Below are 16849 nucleotides of genomic sequence, written 5' to 3'. Positions count from 1 at the left end.
GTCCACCATGCAGATGCTAATGTTCCATTTGGTCCTTGTTATAGTCAGTGCTAGTTGGACAAACACTGTCAGGTCAACACCATCATACTGAATCCTGCTACAATAAACTAATCACCTCTTCCAACGTGTTTCTGTCAACCCAGAGGACGGCTCTGTGGGCACACTTAGGACTCTCACAGACCCTCACGTACATACTGAGCTTACCAGGATATAGGACCACTTTAGTCACTGCTACACGGGACCTTTTACTCTTTGGTCCCCCCAGAACTCTGGGATAGTGAGTAGCCACAGCCACGACTATCCTCTGATCTGTCTGATTTGTGTACTTGTTATGCATTAGATTATCTGTGTTATCAGTATATAATGTTGCATAAAAAATGTTGCATATAAACTAAAGTACATCTCTTGCCTCATATCCCCTGATGAGGTCACCAACACAGGTTGACTGAAACACGTTGGGTGAGGTGATTAATTTATTGTAGCAGGATTCGGTATGATGGTGTTGACCTGCCAGTAGACATATGTACCGTTTATTGTGGTAGTGTATGGGTCTGCATGTATTTTGTAGTTTCCTTGGAGCAATAACTCAGGTAGTGGACATGGGTCCTGACTGGACGATACCCTTTGAGACGCAGGGACAGTACTGCACGACAAGGTGTATTGATTCCCTGACTGTTTTTATTTGGAGATATTGATGGCTTCATAGTTGCACATGTCTGTCAGCTATCCTTACGTTGGATGCTCAATAAATATTTGCTGATTAAGCACATGCCTATTTTGTCCTTTTTGATTGTAGGTTGCAAAGGTATTACAGAATTTATATTTGTATGGTGTGACATATTCACACTGGTACGTTTCAAGAAAAATCACCAGAAATGGGATCACTCCATGATACTAGTGACTGGCAGCAGTGATTGTGTATGGAGGCAGCATCATCAGTGCAGGAAAATGAACACAGGCTGGTGGGGACCATTGCTGCAACATCAGCACTGGAGCAAGATGGGAATTAAAGGGGTTGTCCAGTGAAAATCTTTTTCTCTCAAATCAACTGGTTTCAGAAAGTTATATAGATTTGTAATTTACTTCTATTTTAAAATCTCTTCCCATACTTATCCGCTGCTGTATGTCCTGCAGGAAATGTTTTCTTTTCAGTCTGATACAGTGCTCTCTGCTGACACCTCTGTCCGAGACAGGAACTGTCCAGAGCAGCAAATCCCTATTAAAAACCTTGCCTGCTCTGGACAGTTCCTGTCTCAGCCAGAGATGTCAGCAGAGAGCACTGTGTCAGACTGAAAAGAAAACAACATTTCCTGCAGGACATACAGTAGCTGATAAGTATGGGAAGACTTGAGATTTTTAAATAGATGTAAATTACAAATCTATATAACTTTCTGAAACCAATTCATTTGAAAGAAAAAGATAACCCCTTTAACTGGCTGGAAACTATTATAATTATTATAGCTCAACAACAACTTTAATATAAAAACATGATAGGTCACATGGCGACAATACTTTCCTTCTACGCATTCGCTCTACAATACTGTTGACTGTCCAGCATACTGTATACAGTATACTCTAACAATAGGTGTTTAGCTGGAGCCAACTCTCCTCTAATAGTCTAATATATACAGCTAACACATCTTATCCAGACCCTCCTATCTTCTGACCCACATTAGATGCCATTATATTTTCGTTCTACCCTTCTCAATGCCAGTCCAAAATCACTTTAAGCGAGAACGTGATTGAGTGCTTGCCAACTGCTTCTCCACATTTCCATATCCACCCTGTGGGAACATTGCTCTTTGGCAATAATAGTAGACTTAGCTGGATTTGACTTGACATTATATTACCTCTACCATTGTCTGTAAGTAGTAGTCAATAGCTCAGATCTCACTATACACAATAGTCTTGTAAATGAGACGATTAGGAAGATTCAGTCTCCTGTAAACTAATAATTACTGGGTTATGGATGAAATATAAAGTAATGGGGTATCTATATGACTGGTAAACCCTGGGATTATCATACATACCTAGGCCATCTGGCCTCTGACTGTACACAAACATCTCTTACATTGTAATAATAATAATAATAATGATGATAATGATAATAATAATAAAATAATAATAATAATAATATAGGACCCTGGGCCTACTAACCAGTTTACCTCAATGGTCCTGGTCACATTATCTTAACTCTTTAGTGAACTGTCTGAAATGGGCTGAATGAAACACCACTTTTTTCTTCTTTCCAAGTAGTTTTGCTACCCATGTGTAACTATCGCAAACATATTAGATAAGTAGTGCATTTAAAGGGGTACTCCATGAATTTTTTTCTGGTTTCAGAAAGTTATGTAGATTTGTAATTTACTTCAATTTAAAAATCTCCCGTCTTCTAAGACTTATCAGCTACTGTATGTCCTGCAGGAAGTAATGTATTCTTTCCAGTCTGAGGGTATGTGCACACTACGGAATCCCCATGGAAAATCCGTTGCGGATTCCATAGCTTGCACCCACTCGCAGACTCTGACAGCCGCGTGCATTTCTGCCCATGCCATAGACCCCATTCTATGCACGGGCAGATTCCGCCGTCCGTCCAAAGAATGAACAGGTTCATTCTTTGGAAGGACAGCAGAATCCGCCCGTGCATAGAATGGAGTCTATGGCACTTGCAAAGACGTGTGGCTGCCAAAGTCTGCGAGCAGGTGCGAGCTGCGGAATCCGCAACGGATTTTCCATCGAGATTCCGTAGTGTGCACATACCCTGACACAGTGCTCTCTGCTGACATCTCTGGCCGAGACAGGAACTGTCCAGAGCAGGAGAGATTTTCTATGGGAATTTGCTGTTTCTCTGGATAGTTCCTGACATGGACAGAAGTGGCAGCAGAGAGCCCTGTGTCAGACTGCAGGACATACAGCAGCTGATAAGTATGGGAAGACGTGAGATTTTTAAAAAGAAGTTAATTACAAATCTCTATAATTTTCTGAAACCAGTTGATTTGAGAGGAAAAAAATATCGCCGGAGTACCCCTTTAAGTATTGAAGGCCTCTTGTAATAGATATATAATGAAAAGGTCTGTTTTGTTCCAGGGAGAGGGGAATGAACACGTTCCTGTTCCGCCCTCACTGTGGGGAGGCTGGTGCTATCACTCATCTACTAGCAGCATTCATGACAGCAGATAATATTTCTCATGGACTGAACTTAAAAAAGGTAAATAGTTCGGAGAAATTACCCGGCCTTATGTTCACTTCCTGCCCTTAAAATGTACAATAATATACAATGTATTCAGGAAAACTAGCTGAGAGGCATAGGTACAGTGAGGGTATGTTGGCATTTCATTGTTTTAGTAATGCATTCACATTGCATCTTTTTTTCATTTCTGCTCTGCATGTGTGAACACAGCCTAAGGCAAACTTGAATTGGTCCTATAACTCTCTCTTGGGGAATTGTTAGGACAGCGACCAGTAGGTGGCGCTCATCTCTGAAGTTGTATGCAGTAATACTTTATGCTTCCTATAATAGTGGGTTGGAGAATTTTTTTTTTCACTTATTGTCAAGCAAAATGTGACTATTTTACATATATTATGGGGCTTAGAGGCTGTATATCAGCTGCCATTTGCAAAAGTATATTTTTTCTTAAACATGGTTAAAATTTTTTATAGTTTTTAGTAGAGATTTATTTTTTTTAACTTTGCACATACATGTAGATGGGTGAATAAACAGAACACCACATCCCCTGGAATTGGAGTGCTGCTTCTTTACTACTATGTTAATACCTTGCAGATTCTATAGTGCCATTGCCCCTGTCTGTGTAGGCCACTCATTTTCAAGATTTTACATGCAGTGCAGCAGACTTTCTGGTGGCCTGGGGGGCACTTACCTGCAAAGCAGCATAGGGATTTTCTGTGTAATTATTACCCAATAGAGGTACCTACATAATGGGGGGGGAGGTATGAGAAATTGCCTACCTGCTGGGGGCACCTATTTACTGGGGGAAGAAGCTGGGGGGCAGGGGAGTAGCTAGGATTCACGGGGCCCCTTCGCAAAAAAATTTAAGGGGCCCCCATCCCCTACGCACAACATAAAGCACTGCGCATATATATATATATATATATATATATATATATATATATATATATATATGCTTTACTGCTGATGCACTGATAACTCCTGACCTCTGCACATTTTTCTTTCCTACTCTATTGTGCAGCTAGAGAACGGAGGTCAGAGGTTATCAGTGCAGTGAAGCAGATCTCTGTCTTTTGCTTGTTAACCCTTTTTTTGTGTTGAAGCATATAAGTAAACATTCGGTCACTTACACACTGTAGTACATACACACCTGGTCTTACCTTCTCCCCCGGGCCCCCCTCCTGCACGGGCCCCATAGCAACTGCCTATCCTGCCTCTATGGTAGCTACGCTACTGCTGGGGGGCATTCTGGGGTGGGGGGATTACCTACTAGGGGTACGAACCCAATAGGGAAGTAAGTTGCTACTGGAGTTACCACCTACCCCTTTCCCCAATCCAATTATTTAGTAACCCGGTCCTAAAGGACATCTTAGTCTTTTCCTTAGGTGGTGCACACAATCGGCCCTTTGAAGGCAACAATAAGGCTGATGTGGCGTCAGTGTAAATGAGTTTGAGTTTGACGCCCCTGGTCTACGCTATTTTTATCGAGATCATATTAGTGCTGTCATTCTGTCATTCATTCCAGTAAGGTTGCAGTAAACTCTAACGCTAAGTCTGTCCTGCCATTCAGGTATTTTATCTCTTTATTCTCAATGGTAAAGGAGTCCAACAGTTTGTATTTCATTTTGAATTGCATGGTTAAGCTGCAAGAATAAAACCTATGGTACAGAATTATTAACTCTAAATTAGGAATACAATGGTTTTCTTTTGCACAATTTACACAATTACAAAATTTGTATTTGACAGAGTCCTGTTCTTCAGTATCTGTACTTTTTGGCGAAAATCCCCATTGCCATGTCACCTTTGAGCAACAATAGTCTGTTTTTGGAATATGCCAAGAATCCGTTGTTGGACTTCCATGAGAAGGGCCTGGTAATATCCTTGTCTACAGATGATCCCATGCAGTTCCATTACACTAAGGTAACAACACACTGATTCTGCATTCTATAAATAATAATAATAATAATAATAATAATAATAATAATAATAATAATAATAATAATACGAAGGGGAAATGCATAATTGTCTAAGGTTTAATTGGTTCAATCAACAATCGTGATGGTCCCCAGTGGCCGCTCTTTGCCCTGCCAGCCTTAAAGGGGATCTGTCAACTCTTTATTATGCTCAGTGTTCCATAAAGGCTGTGCTGGGCTGCAGCATGTATGTCTCCTCTCTCCCCCACCCCTCAAATACAAGACATACATGCAAGACTGGGAAGGGTTGGGGGAGTGAGGAGATATACATGCAGGACTGGGAGGTGTGGGGGAGTGAGGAGATATACATGCAGGACTGGGAGAGGTGGCGGAATGAGGAGATATACATGCAGGACTGCAGTCATACATGCATGTATGACTCCTCACTCCCCCACCCTTCCCAGTACAGCATGTATTTCTCCTCCCAGTCCTGCCAGTCCTGCATGTATGTCTCCTCACTCCTCCCAGTCCTGCCAGTCCTGCATGTATGTCTCCTCACTCCTCCCAGTCCTGCCAGTCCTGCATGTATGTCTCCTCACTCCCCCACACCTCCCAGTCCTGCATGTATGTCTCCTCACTCCCCCACACCTTCCAGTCCTGCATGTATGTCTCCTCACTCCTCCCAGTCCTGCATGTATGTCTCCTCACTCCCCCACACCTCCCAGTCCTGCATGTATGTCTCCTCACTCCTCCCAGTCCTGCATGTATGTCTCCTCACTCCCCCACCCCTCCCAGTCCTGCATGTATGTCTCCTCACTTCTCCACACCTCCCAGTCCTGCATGTATGTCTCCTCACTCCCCCACACCTCCCAGTCCTGCATGTATGTCTCCTCACTCCTCCCAGTCCTGCCAGTCCTGCATGTATGTCTCCTCACTCCCCCACACCTCCCAGTCCTGCATGTATGTCTCCTCACTCCCCCACACCTCCCAGTCCTGCATGTATGTCTCCTCACTCCTCCCAGTCCTGCATGTATGTCTCCTCACTCCCCCACACCTCCCAGTCCTGCATGTATGTCTCCTCACTCCTCCCAGTCCTGCATGTATGTCTCCTCACTCCCCCACACCTCCCAGTCCTGCATGTATGTCTCCTCACTCCTCCCAGTCCTGCATGTATGTCTCCTCACTCCCCCACACCTCCCAGTCCTGCATGTATGTCTCCTCACTCCTCCCAGTCCTGCCAGTCCTGCATGTATGTCTCCTCACTCCCCCACACCTCCCAGCCCTGCATGTATGTCTCCTCACTCCCCCACACCTCCCAGCCCTGCATGTATGTCTCCTCACTCCCCCACCCCTTCCAGCCCTGCATGTATGTCTCCTCACTCCCCCACACCTCCCAGCCCTGCATGTATGTCTCCTCACTCCCCCACACCTCCCAGCCCTGCATGTATGTCTCCTCACTCCCCCACCCCTCCCAGTCCTGCATGTATGTCTCCTCACTCCTCCCAGTCCTGCATGTATGTCTCCTCACTCCCCCACACCTCCCAGTCCTGCATGTATGTCTCCTCACTCCTCCCAGTCCTGCATGTATGTCTCCTCACTCCCCCACACCTCCCAGTCCTGCATGTATGTCTCCTCACTCCTCCCAGTCCTGCCAGTCCTGCATGTATGTCTCCTCACTCCCCCACACCTCCCAGCCCTGCATGTATGTCTCCTCACTCCCCCACACCTCCCAGCCCTGCATGTATGTCTCCTCACTCCCCCACCCCTCCCAGTCCTGCATGTATGTCTCCTCACTCCCGCACCCCTCCTAATCCTGCATGTATGTCTCCTCACTCTCCTACACCTCCCAGTCCTGCATGTATGTCTCCTCACTCCCCCACCCCTCCCAGTCCTGCATGTATGTCTCCTCACTCTCCTACACCTCCCAGTCCTGCATGTATGTCTCCTCACTCCCCCACCCCTCTCAGTCCTACATGATTGATGTAAATATTTTGGTTTCCAGATCTGAACCCCAAACACCAGGGATTGTGAACCTTCGACCCTCCAGCTGTTGCCAAACTACAATTCCCATCATGCTTGGACAGCCAAAGCTATCGGCTCTGGCTGTCCAGGAATGATGGGAATTTTAGTTTTGCAAAAGCTGGAGAGCCAAAGGTTCCCCATCCCTGCTGTACACCCATCAGTCAAGGCAGAAAGGGCTGAGTGTGTTGGGGGGGGGGGGGGGGGGGAAATAACATATGGCTAACAGACTCCCTTTATGTGACACATCTCTCCTATACACACATAGGCCCAGATTTACTGAGCACCAAAATCTTTATGAACAAGGGGCAAAACTTGTAAAACTCGATTAATTTACTAAACCTTGAGACACATCTTTGGTGAATTATTGGCACAAATGACACCATGAGAAAGGTGGTGTAAACAGGCTAAAACAGAAGAACATGATAATTGTGCACCACAATAGTCTCACAACTGATGGTACCTAAGGGACTATGTATCAAAGTGGATTGATGATCGCCCCACTGGGAGGCACCCCTTGCACCCCTGGAGGGATATCTGGTTATTCCAGTGTTTTGACACTCACAGCTGAGGCTCCACAGACCCCTTTTTTTGCATACCACAATAGTAAGTCCAGTGTAATATTATATAGTAATAAAACCACAGGTAATAGTAAGTTTCCCCCATAGTTTGCTGCACAATGTCAAAATGGCAGCCCCCCAGCTGTTGCAAAACTACAATTCCCATCATGCCTGGACAGCCGAAACCAAAGCTCCATCCATGATGGGAATTGTAGTTTGATACCTGTGGTCTAATGTGTTACCGTATTCTGTGAATAAAACAGCATAAAACAGCTGTGAGGTTCCCTTTAAAGTAATTTATCTATCAATAGTTTTCTTATATTTCGTTATGGTCAGAACCTTTATTTCACCTTTTTCTTTCCACAAATTAATTTTATAATTAACCAAGAAAACATAACTTACTTGCTGTTGTATCAGACCTGGTAGAGCTATCATTTTCATTTCTGTTCTCAAGCCTCCCAACATCACATACTGTATCCATCTTTTCTATTGCACTGACTGGAGCATATATACACTATCAATACTATCAATTTTGATTATTTGAAAATATAGGATATTAAATTAGTGAAGACATCTTATCTTCACATAAAGCTGGACATTAGATAAGGGTTGGCTGATTGACTCCCCCATAGACATGTGCACTTTACTTGGCTATGTGGAGCTGATAAGGTGCTACCAGACACCTTCACAAATTCATCTTTTTGCTTACAGGAGCCTCTGATGGAAGAATATGCCATTGCCGCACAGGTTTTCAAACTCAGTACCTGTGACATGTGTGAGATTGCAAAAAGCAGTGTTCTGCAGTGCGGATTGTCCCATGAGGTGAGCACTTTATGATTACATCTAGTGTAATTCTCCTAAATTTCATTTTACACCTGCCATTAGTTATTGCCACTTTAAAACAGAAATGTAACAGGAAACTACTAAATATGCTGCACTTCAGCTTGGCCAGGGTATATAACCCCAAAAAAACTATTTGGGAAATGGAAAACAGATGCATCTGCAGCAACATTCACTCTCCATTATTGTATCAATTTTTTCAGAATCCATCAAACATTTTAGGTTCTGCACTTTTCCAACACGCTCCCTACTGCTACACAAACTGACTTTTCATAGTGCCCTATAAAGTAATAAGGCCCTCTTTGGACTCTTTGCCTCTGTGCAACCTCCACAGTTATAGGCCCTCTTTAGTATTAGGCCCCTCAGTGGCCCCTGTATAGTATTAAGCCCACTCTGTGCCTCCATATAGTGTAGGCCCCCTTGTGCAGCTGTATTGTATTAGGCCTCCTATTTGCCTCCTGTAATAGTATTTGGCCCTCTCTCTCTCTCTCCCCTTTATTGTATTTGTTCCCCTTTGTGCTCCCTGTATTGTATTAGGCCCCCTCTGTGCCCATTGCATAGTTCTAGTATAACTGCAGCAGCATTGACTTGTATTATACAATGTCAAGTTAAACATAATGTAAAAAGAAGCATTAACAAAAACCCTTTCCTGCCTCTTATGTAAAAAAGAACTCATAACTGCATGCTAATTAATTGGCTATATACTAAAAAAAAAAGGAATAATAAAAAGGTAAAAATAATTGGTATTACTGCAAATATAATGATTGAATATATAAAGTTATTGTTAGTCAACCCAAATGATATTGTGGCAATATTGTTTGCCCATTAGGCATCACATGCAGCCTTGGTTTTGCCCACATGTGATGAATATGATGCCCTTGTATACATTTATTATGAGATGCAGTAGAGACAAGTGAGGAGATTGTTCAGGTACTCGGTTCCCCAGTAAAGTGAAGGACCATAAACCTTTCTTTTGACTGTCAGGAATCTTTGGGCTCACAAATTTTGGCTATATCTTACACTTTCAGTCTCTCTGTTGACTTCAGGAGAGCTTTCATTGTATTTACCTAACGTCTCAGCTTGAAGATATAGAAAAGAGACAATAGAGTCAAATTACGCCGATTGGCAGATCATCTCTCGGTGTAATAAAGGCAACGATCAGCCAAAGAAACGATCATTGGCTGATCATTGTGCTTCAACATGTTGAAACATCAGTGTCCACCGACCACGCAATGCTAAATGTTTGGTAATAGCAATGCGCAGCCGATGGCTGAGGACTGTATAAAAAAAATAATAAACTTTATACATACTTGTCCTCGCTCACTGATGTTGTTCTAGCTTCTGCCCGATGGCCCCAGCGGCCATTGGAGCTTCAGAGTTACACACTAGCCGCAGCTTCCGCGGCGGCTCCCGACAGTGGGGAAAAGCTAGAAGGTGACTGGGAAGCGTGGACAGGTAAGTAAAAAAGTTTTTTTATTTTCTATATACATATTGCTGCCCGATAGTCAAGCTGTGTAATAGACTATGTAAGCAAGCACCAATCTAGCAGATCGGTTCTCGATTATCCGGAACATCGGGTCATGTAATAGAATTACAATACAATTAGCGTGGTCTCGGCTGTCTTCTCACATACCTTTAGAAAAAGAGCTGAAAAATGTGCATTGCATCAATACTCTCAAATTTTGGATGGGGTTTTTATCACAATTATATGGATTAACATATTCTCCCAATATTTTCTTTCCAATGATTGGTCTATGTAGGAGAAGATGCATTTCCTTGGAGAAGACTATAGAGTGGAAGGGCCACAAGGAAATGATATCCGCAAGACTAACGTGGCCCAGATAAGAATCGCTTACAGATACGAGACCTGGTGTTATGAACTTACTCTTATTCTTCAAGCTTTAAAAACGGCCGAGTAAGAAGCATTACAGATAGTCCTCATACATTTCATAACCTCATAGGCCATCTCTGATCAAACTTCAAGCAAGCTTGAATAATCTTTTAGGAACTATGCCAAAGGCCTAATAGAGTTATTATCCTAACATTGAATTTCAGCTGAAAAGTACATTTCCTGGTCTTAAAATTATATTAAACAAGAAATGTATGTAAACCACCCAAGTTTCCCTCATTCGGAGGGACAATGTCTGGTTTGACCCAAATCCCTCTTTCCCACTTTGCTTCGAATATATCCCTCTTCTTGATCTTATAAATAGATTTGTAATAATAGATTTATAAGATTGTTCCATAAATCGTATCTCCAGTTCATAACTGTGTATTCTTTAAAGTGGTTTTCAAAGGCAAATATGATTTATTGCCTATCCTAAGACATTCAGCACTCCCGTTTATTGGCTGTGTATCCTCAGCATAGATCCTCAATCACTGATTGACAGGGTACCTATTGTAGTGTTTAGCTCTCGCACTACACAATGACTAGGGACGGAAACTGTTGGCTCCACTCATTGAATAGCACTGGTTCCATATGTTACTACAGCTCAGCTGCCATTCATGTCAGTGGGAACTGAGCTGCAGTAAATCGCACCAACCCTACAATGTGAACCGAGCCAACTACTTCAGACCCCATTTACTGTATTGTGCGGGTGCTAACCAGGCCCGTACCCTGTCAATCAGTGATCGAGATCCTATCCTGAGGATAGGCCATCAATCATATTTGACCAAAACTCCTTTAATAACCAAATGTAGTTTAGACCTTAAACAGATGGTTTCCTAGTAATGTGGAGAGATGAGCGCAACCTGAGCATGCTAAAGTCCAATTATTCGGCAATTGAATACTGATGGCTGAAGAAGTTGAATGAAACCCTTGGGAGTCCGGTAAAACATGGATACAGCCATAGTCTGTATCCATATTTTCCTATACTCCCTAAGGCTATGTTCACACTGCGTATGAATCCGTCCGTAGTGCGAACCGCGAATATACGCACGTAGTTTTGAGGTTGATGCGTTCGCTTGAAAGTATACGATACACGCCCGCACAGTGCACACCACGTATGAGCTTACGGCCGGATCGTATACGGCGCCGTGAAAAATGAACAAGACCATTGTTTGAGGACGGAAATGTTGAAACTCACGGCCGTGGATTTCCATGCGGTCCCGTACAAAGTACTTATTTCAGCCAAATTAAACTTGATTTTTCCATCCAAAAAGTTCTGTGTGGTTTACGGGGCTGGGCGAAGATTTCCAAGTAAATGACCTGCCTCAGATCGCTTCGAAACAAGCTAGTGAAGCATAACTGTACTACGGGCGTATGTTCGCGGTTCGTACTCATCCAGCCGCATATCTATTTTTCCCACGCCCGTAGTTTCAGCCGCACATGTACGGCGGCGTACGATCTACAGACTGATTCATACGCAGTGTGAACATAGCCTAAGGCTGCATCCAGCTTCTTCAGCAACCAATATTCAAATGTCAAATGATGTTACCCAAGAATGCTCTCAATGTTGCGCTCATCTCTAGTAATGTGTAAAGGATGAACCAATTGTGCCTTGTTTATCATGCATAAAATTGAGGGTATGCTCATGTTTCATATATTCAGACAATATTATTCAGATACATTATAACCTTTGTTTATGAAAAGCTATAGAAAAAGACGTTTCCAAATCCCGACCATTGAAATCCAATATGAAGACTTTTTTGTTTAAGTGTTTTTGAGGGCTGCTTGTTTACAACAAATATTTGTGCCCATTTACCATGTACCATGGATGTCCGCAGCAATAAATTGAATACCTCCTATGTGAAGTCTCAAGTGCCTTTCCTTTCTTCTACCCATTTCCTTCCATATAACTGCACCCCACTGCTATAAATGGAATCTTGAACAGTAAAATAGGATGCAGGGTCAAGGAACAGATATCAAAACAGACACTGAATTTACGTAGTAGAGAAGGGAAATAGCGGGTCATACTTATAACTTATGGGTGAGGAAGAAAACGGTAACTTTCGCCTAACCGCTTTACTGTTTTGGGAAATCAAAGCGCCCTACGAGTGTCTGTCTAGACAATACTGATATTGTGCAATTTCTAAATTAAAATCTGATGTAAGCGGTGGCTGCTTTCTGCCAAGGATCAATCATGTCAGCAGTTTTCACCTCCTCATCCTGGGTCTATATATTATTCCTTCTAAACAACAGATGTAAAAATTGTACAACAGTGGGTGCAACACAAGGCCTTTGCATGTCCGGAACCTGACCCAAGTGGCATAAGGGCACCATACCGACATGTATTGTTACTATTCTTCTTCAACTACCCAGAAAACAACAAGGCTGAATTATGTGATAAAGAAAAGGGATGTGTATCTATGGGCCCTTCACTACCTAGGGGCCTCCACCTTCCAGTACCCTCAAGTGCTTTCCAAAAACTGCCAAAAGCAAGTTATAAAAAAATGTTCTATATAGAGAAGAAAAGCCAAGGGCACTCACCCGTCAGTAATACTGACGGGTGAGTGCCCTTGGCTTTTCTTCTCTATATGGAACTGTGCAATGACGTATAAGTGCATTTATGAGGAGCACCCCCGTCCTGAATCTGCATTAGTCCACAATACGTCCAGCGGCATAATCACTATTATATGTTAAGGAGTAGTGCCGGTGATATCTCTCCAAACACTACTTATAAAAAAATGTCATACTACTTCGAACATTACAAATGTTAAAATATAGGGTAGAAGAGGGATTATGCTACTCTTACTTCACTACTAGGCTTTGTTTACACAATGTACAGACAATGGTCGTTGTTCGACACTCAAAAACAATGGCCGTTGTATTGAATGTCAAACAACGGCCACTGTTATACAGAAAGTTGCATTGAAAACAATGCACAATGGCCGGAAATAATTGACAAGTAAATTATTTTAACAGCCCTATCATTGTGTAAATGGCCGTTGTTTGCACTGACTTCAATACAACACATTTCTCTATGAAAAGAAAGGCTGTTGTTTGGATTGAGCATGCTAAAAACGGCAGAGCGGCAGAGCTGTAGATCCCGGTGCCGGTTTTCTTTTTGTCCCTTGAGACGCCACTTTTGAATAATAAGGTCTACAGCAAATGTGGTATTTATCGCGTTAGGTGCACTGGGGACGTTCCTTGGCCTCTCAGTGCACCATTCCGCCCACCAGCTGGCCACATCCCCCTCCTATTTATGTGTATTCATCATATTCATCTATGAATAAGTAGCCAGTGGGATGGGAAGTATGAGCTGGTGGGAAGAGGAACCAAACGCAATAATTACCATATTTGCTTTATATCTAATTAATCAAAAATGGCACCAAGGGGGACAAAAAGAACTCTGAATCCAGGATCTGCAGCTCTGCCAGTGCAAGTACAGGTATGTACAAACCTGCTGATAGGTTCCCTTTACGTTAGTAAAAAATAGTCTTTTTAGGCGGCATGTTTGTGTCAAGGGTGGTGCTCCTTGTAAGAAAAAATTCCCATAGTATTATAAAAGTTCATTCTCGGCACTCACCATATCATGCTTCATAAATTTTATTGTAGAAAAAAATTCATCAAGGTATACAACGGCAACAGGACGTTTCAGCGTCAAGCCTTCCTCAACTGTCAGTTGAGGAAGGCTTGAGGCCGAAACGTCCTGTTGCCGTTGTATACCTTGATAAACCCTTTAAGTTAGTCACAACATATATAACATTGCTGTGCTCAAGAATCTTCTATATTGATCCAGCCCTGATTATTGGTCAACAATAATTACATAGCATTACATATTATAGAGGCTAAACCAAATCACATTGTAGCTAGCCAACGTAGCATCCAGCTCAGTTTAAGGCCATTTTACGTAACTAATTTCTGACTAGTCTGGTCCTGGATTTTAGGTTCCTGCTGGGTAAGGTAAATTTAAAGTTAGAATAAAAAGGAAAGGTGACTACAAAGGGAAGCTCCAGAAATGGTTCTCGGTTTTATTTTTATTGGAAGTACATTACTGTGATGTCATATCGTTTGATATTTTACTAGAGGTCACTGAGTGGCAAACATATCCTAGCACTCAGGCCATATATTGTTGATACAGCCAGTTTAGCAGTACTGACTAGCTGAGGATGTGCTGCTTTTGCTTGAATTACCTGTAGAAAAAATGTTCTCCATCGCAGGCATATATATAATGTTGACTGCCACTAGTGGGAGCATGGAAGCTTTCTGCAAACTACTTTATAATAGAGTGACTGTGGGAATCTCCTAGCAATAAAAGGGCTTACAGTAAGGAGTCTACAGTTCAGTTGAATGGGGCTGAGCTGCAATGCCACATAGAACCCAATGATAACAATGCTCTGGTGTAAAAAGTTGACATTTATTTTAATCTCATACATCCCTTATAAGATACCTACAAAAGGTGCAATTTACTATAATGATTTTCTATAGCTATTTTCAGCTCTTATAGGGGATACTTTACATTATGCATATAGTCCATTCTTTTTTAACACAATAGACATGTATTCTCTTGTACATAAATCATAGTATAATTGGAGGATTCGTCATAAGATTTTAAGTTAGGTGTGTGCAGCTTTTCTCATGGCCACACCCCATGTATTATACATATATCTAATTTCCCTTTGCCTCTTTGAGGTCACCAGTTGCTTATATTTAACTCACGATTGTAAGTTGTGCTCAGACATGTTGCTCATGATTAAACTTTTCACATCCACACCCTGGTTCTCTTCATATGAGACTTAGTTTTAGACATTTTGCCAAGTGATGCACCTTTACTACCATTGTGTGCTTGACTGTGCCGCATTGTGATGCCTTATATCCCTACAGTAAGAACAGGCATGCATACCTACCAGGGTCCCCCACTGCTCCTGCAACTATGGGGGAGCGGATGGCGTTACAGTTGGAGCAGCAGGAGACTCAGGTAGGTATGAAAGGTGGAATCTGATTGGTTGCTAGGGGCAACTGAGCCAATTCTACTTTACACCATGTTTGATATATCGCATAAGCGTTTCAAAAGGTTGACAAAATATAATGGGGGACATTTATCAAACTGGTGTAAAGTAGAATTGGCTCAGTTGCCCCTAGCAACCAATCAGATTCCACCTTTCATTCATGACAGGTTCTATAGAAAATGAAAGGTGGAATCTGATTGGTTGCTAGGGGCAACTGAGCCAGTTTCACTTTACACCATGTTTGATAAATTGCCCCCCTTGTGTAAATTAAATACTGAACAATAAACTCCTACTGGTTTGTATAGACAGGGTTATCACCTGGTTCATAGAACAAAGAGTGGAGTAAGAGGGTCCTTACCACTGCGGCAGGTGCAATACACCATATTTATTAATAAGCTATGACAATGACATTTTTAGACATCTAACAAAACCTTAGACATAGGAGTGGCAGGGGTGTAGTGTCGTGTTAGTCACACACTTATCAATATATCAAAGACAGATTTGGACCAAAGTGAAGCAGACCTTGTGTTAGATTTATAAGAGTGTCTTGCAATAGAGACATCTGTCAAGAAGGGGGGATTCTAATAAACACAGTAGATATTGATCAGATTTAAAGGGCACACTCTCTTACATTTTTATAGCATATCACTAGGATGTGCAATGACAATATGATCTGCAGGGTTTGGACCCATAGGACCCCTACTGCAAGCAAAGTGACTAAGGTTCTTTATCATTTTTTTTTCATGGAAAATGTTTTTTGTTTTTTTTTTTAGCCTACCACTGTGAAGGGAACTGCACCTTGGGGCTGGGTTCACACTACGTATATTTCAGTCAGTATTGCAACCAAAACCAGGAGTGGATTAAAAACACAGAAAGGATCTGTTCACACAAAGTTGAAATTGAGTGGATGGCCGCCATATAACAGTAAATAACGGCCATTATTTCAATATAACAGCCGTTGTTTTAAAATAACAGCAAATATTTGCAATTAAATGGCGGCCATCCACTCAATTTCAACATTGTGTGAACAGATCCTTTCTGTGTTTTTAATCCACTCCTGGTTTTGGTTGCAATACTGACTGAAATATACATATACTGACTGAAATATACGTAGTGTGAACCCAGCCTTAAATGGGAACTCCAGCCAAAAAAGAAAATCCACTGTATGCTGTGGGGTGTGGGAGTTATACTCACCTGTTCCTATGCCCCAGCAGAGCCATGCCACAGGATCACTGACCACCGCCAAGCCCCAGTTTCTCCCAAGTTCTGTTGTCGTAACGACCCAACGGGAAGGGCCTGCTCAGCCAGTCAGTGACTGCAGGGGTGCCCGAGTAGGGTCATGGCATTGCAGGAGTGGGAGATTTAGGAGCCTGGCCGCGATCACTGAGCCTTTTATGCAGCGCTGTGCAGGGGCACAGGATGAGTAAGTATTAGCTTCT

At 42.5% G+C, this 16849-nt stretch overlaps 1 protein-coding gene across 1 annotated transcript in view; it reads left to right on the top strand.

Annotated features, from left to right (window-relative positions):
* Positions 1-10632, top strand: part of AMPD1 (adenosine monophosphate deaminase 1) — a 51069-nt gene extending 40437 nt beyond the window's left edge. Inside the window, exons 12-15 of the mRNA XM_069945331.1 lie at positions 3088-3208; positions 4934-5107; positions 8391-8501; positions 10280-10632. Coding sequence (XP_069801432.1) covers positions 3088-3208; positions 4934-5107; positions 8391-8501; positions 10280-10438 — 565 coding nt within the window. The 3' untranslated portion in view covers positions 10439-10632. The remainder of the gene's footprint in view (positions 1-3087; positions 3209-4933; positions 5108-8390; positions 8502-10279) is intronic.
* The last annotated feature ends 6217 nt before the right edge of the window (positions 10633-16849 follow it).

This window comes from Dendropsophus ebraccatus, chromosome 11 (assembly GCF_027789765.1).
Source record: "Dendropsophus ebraccatus isolate aDenEbr1 chromosome 11, aDenEbr1.pat, whole genome shotgun sequence".
In the NCBI taxonomy this organism is placed as follows: Eukaryota; Metazoa; Chordata; class Amphibia; order Anura; family Hylidae; genus Dendropsophus; species Dendropsophus ebraccatus.
The sequence above is the reverse complement of the archived record's forward strand: the minus strand, read 5'-3'. Positions and strand labels throughout refer to the sequence as shown.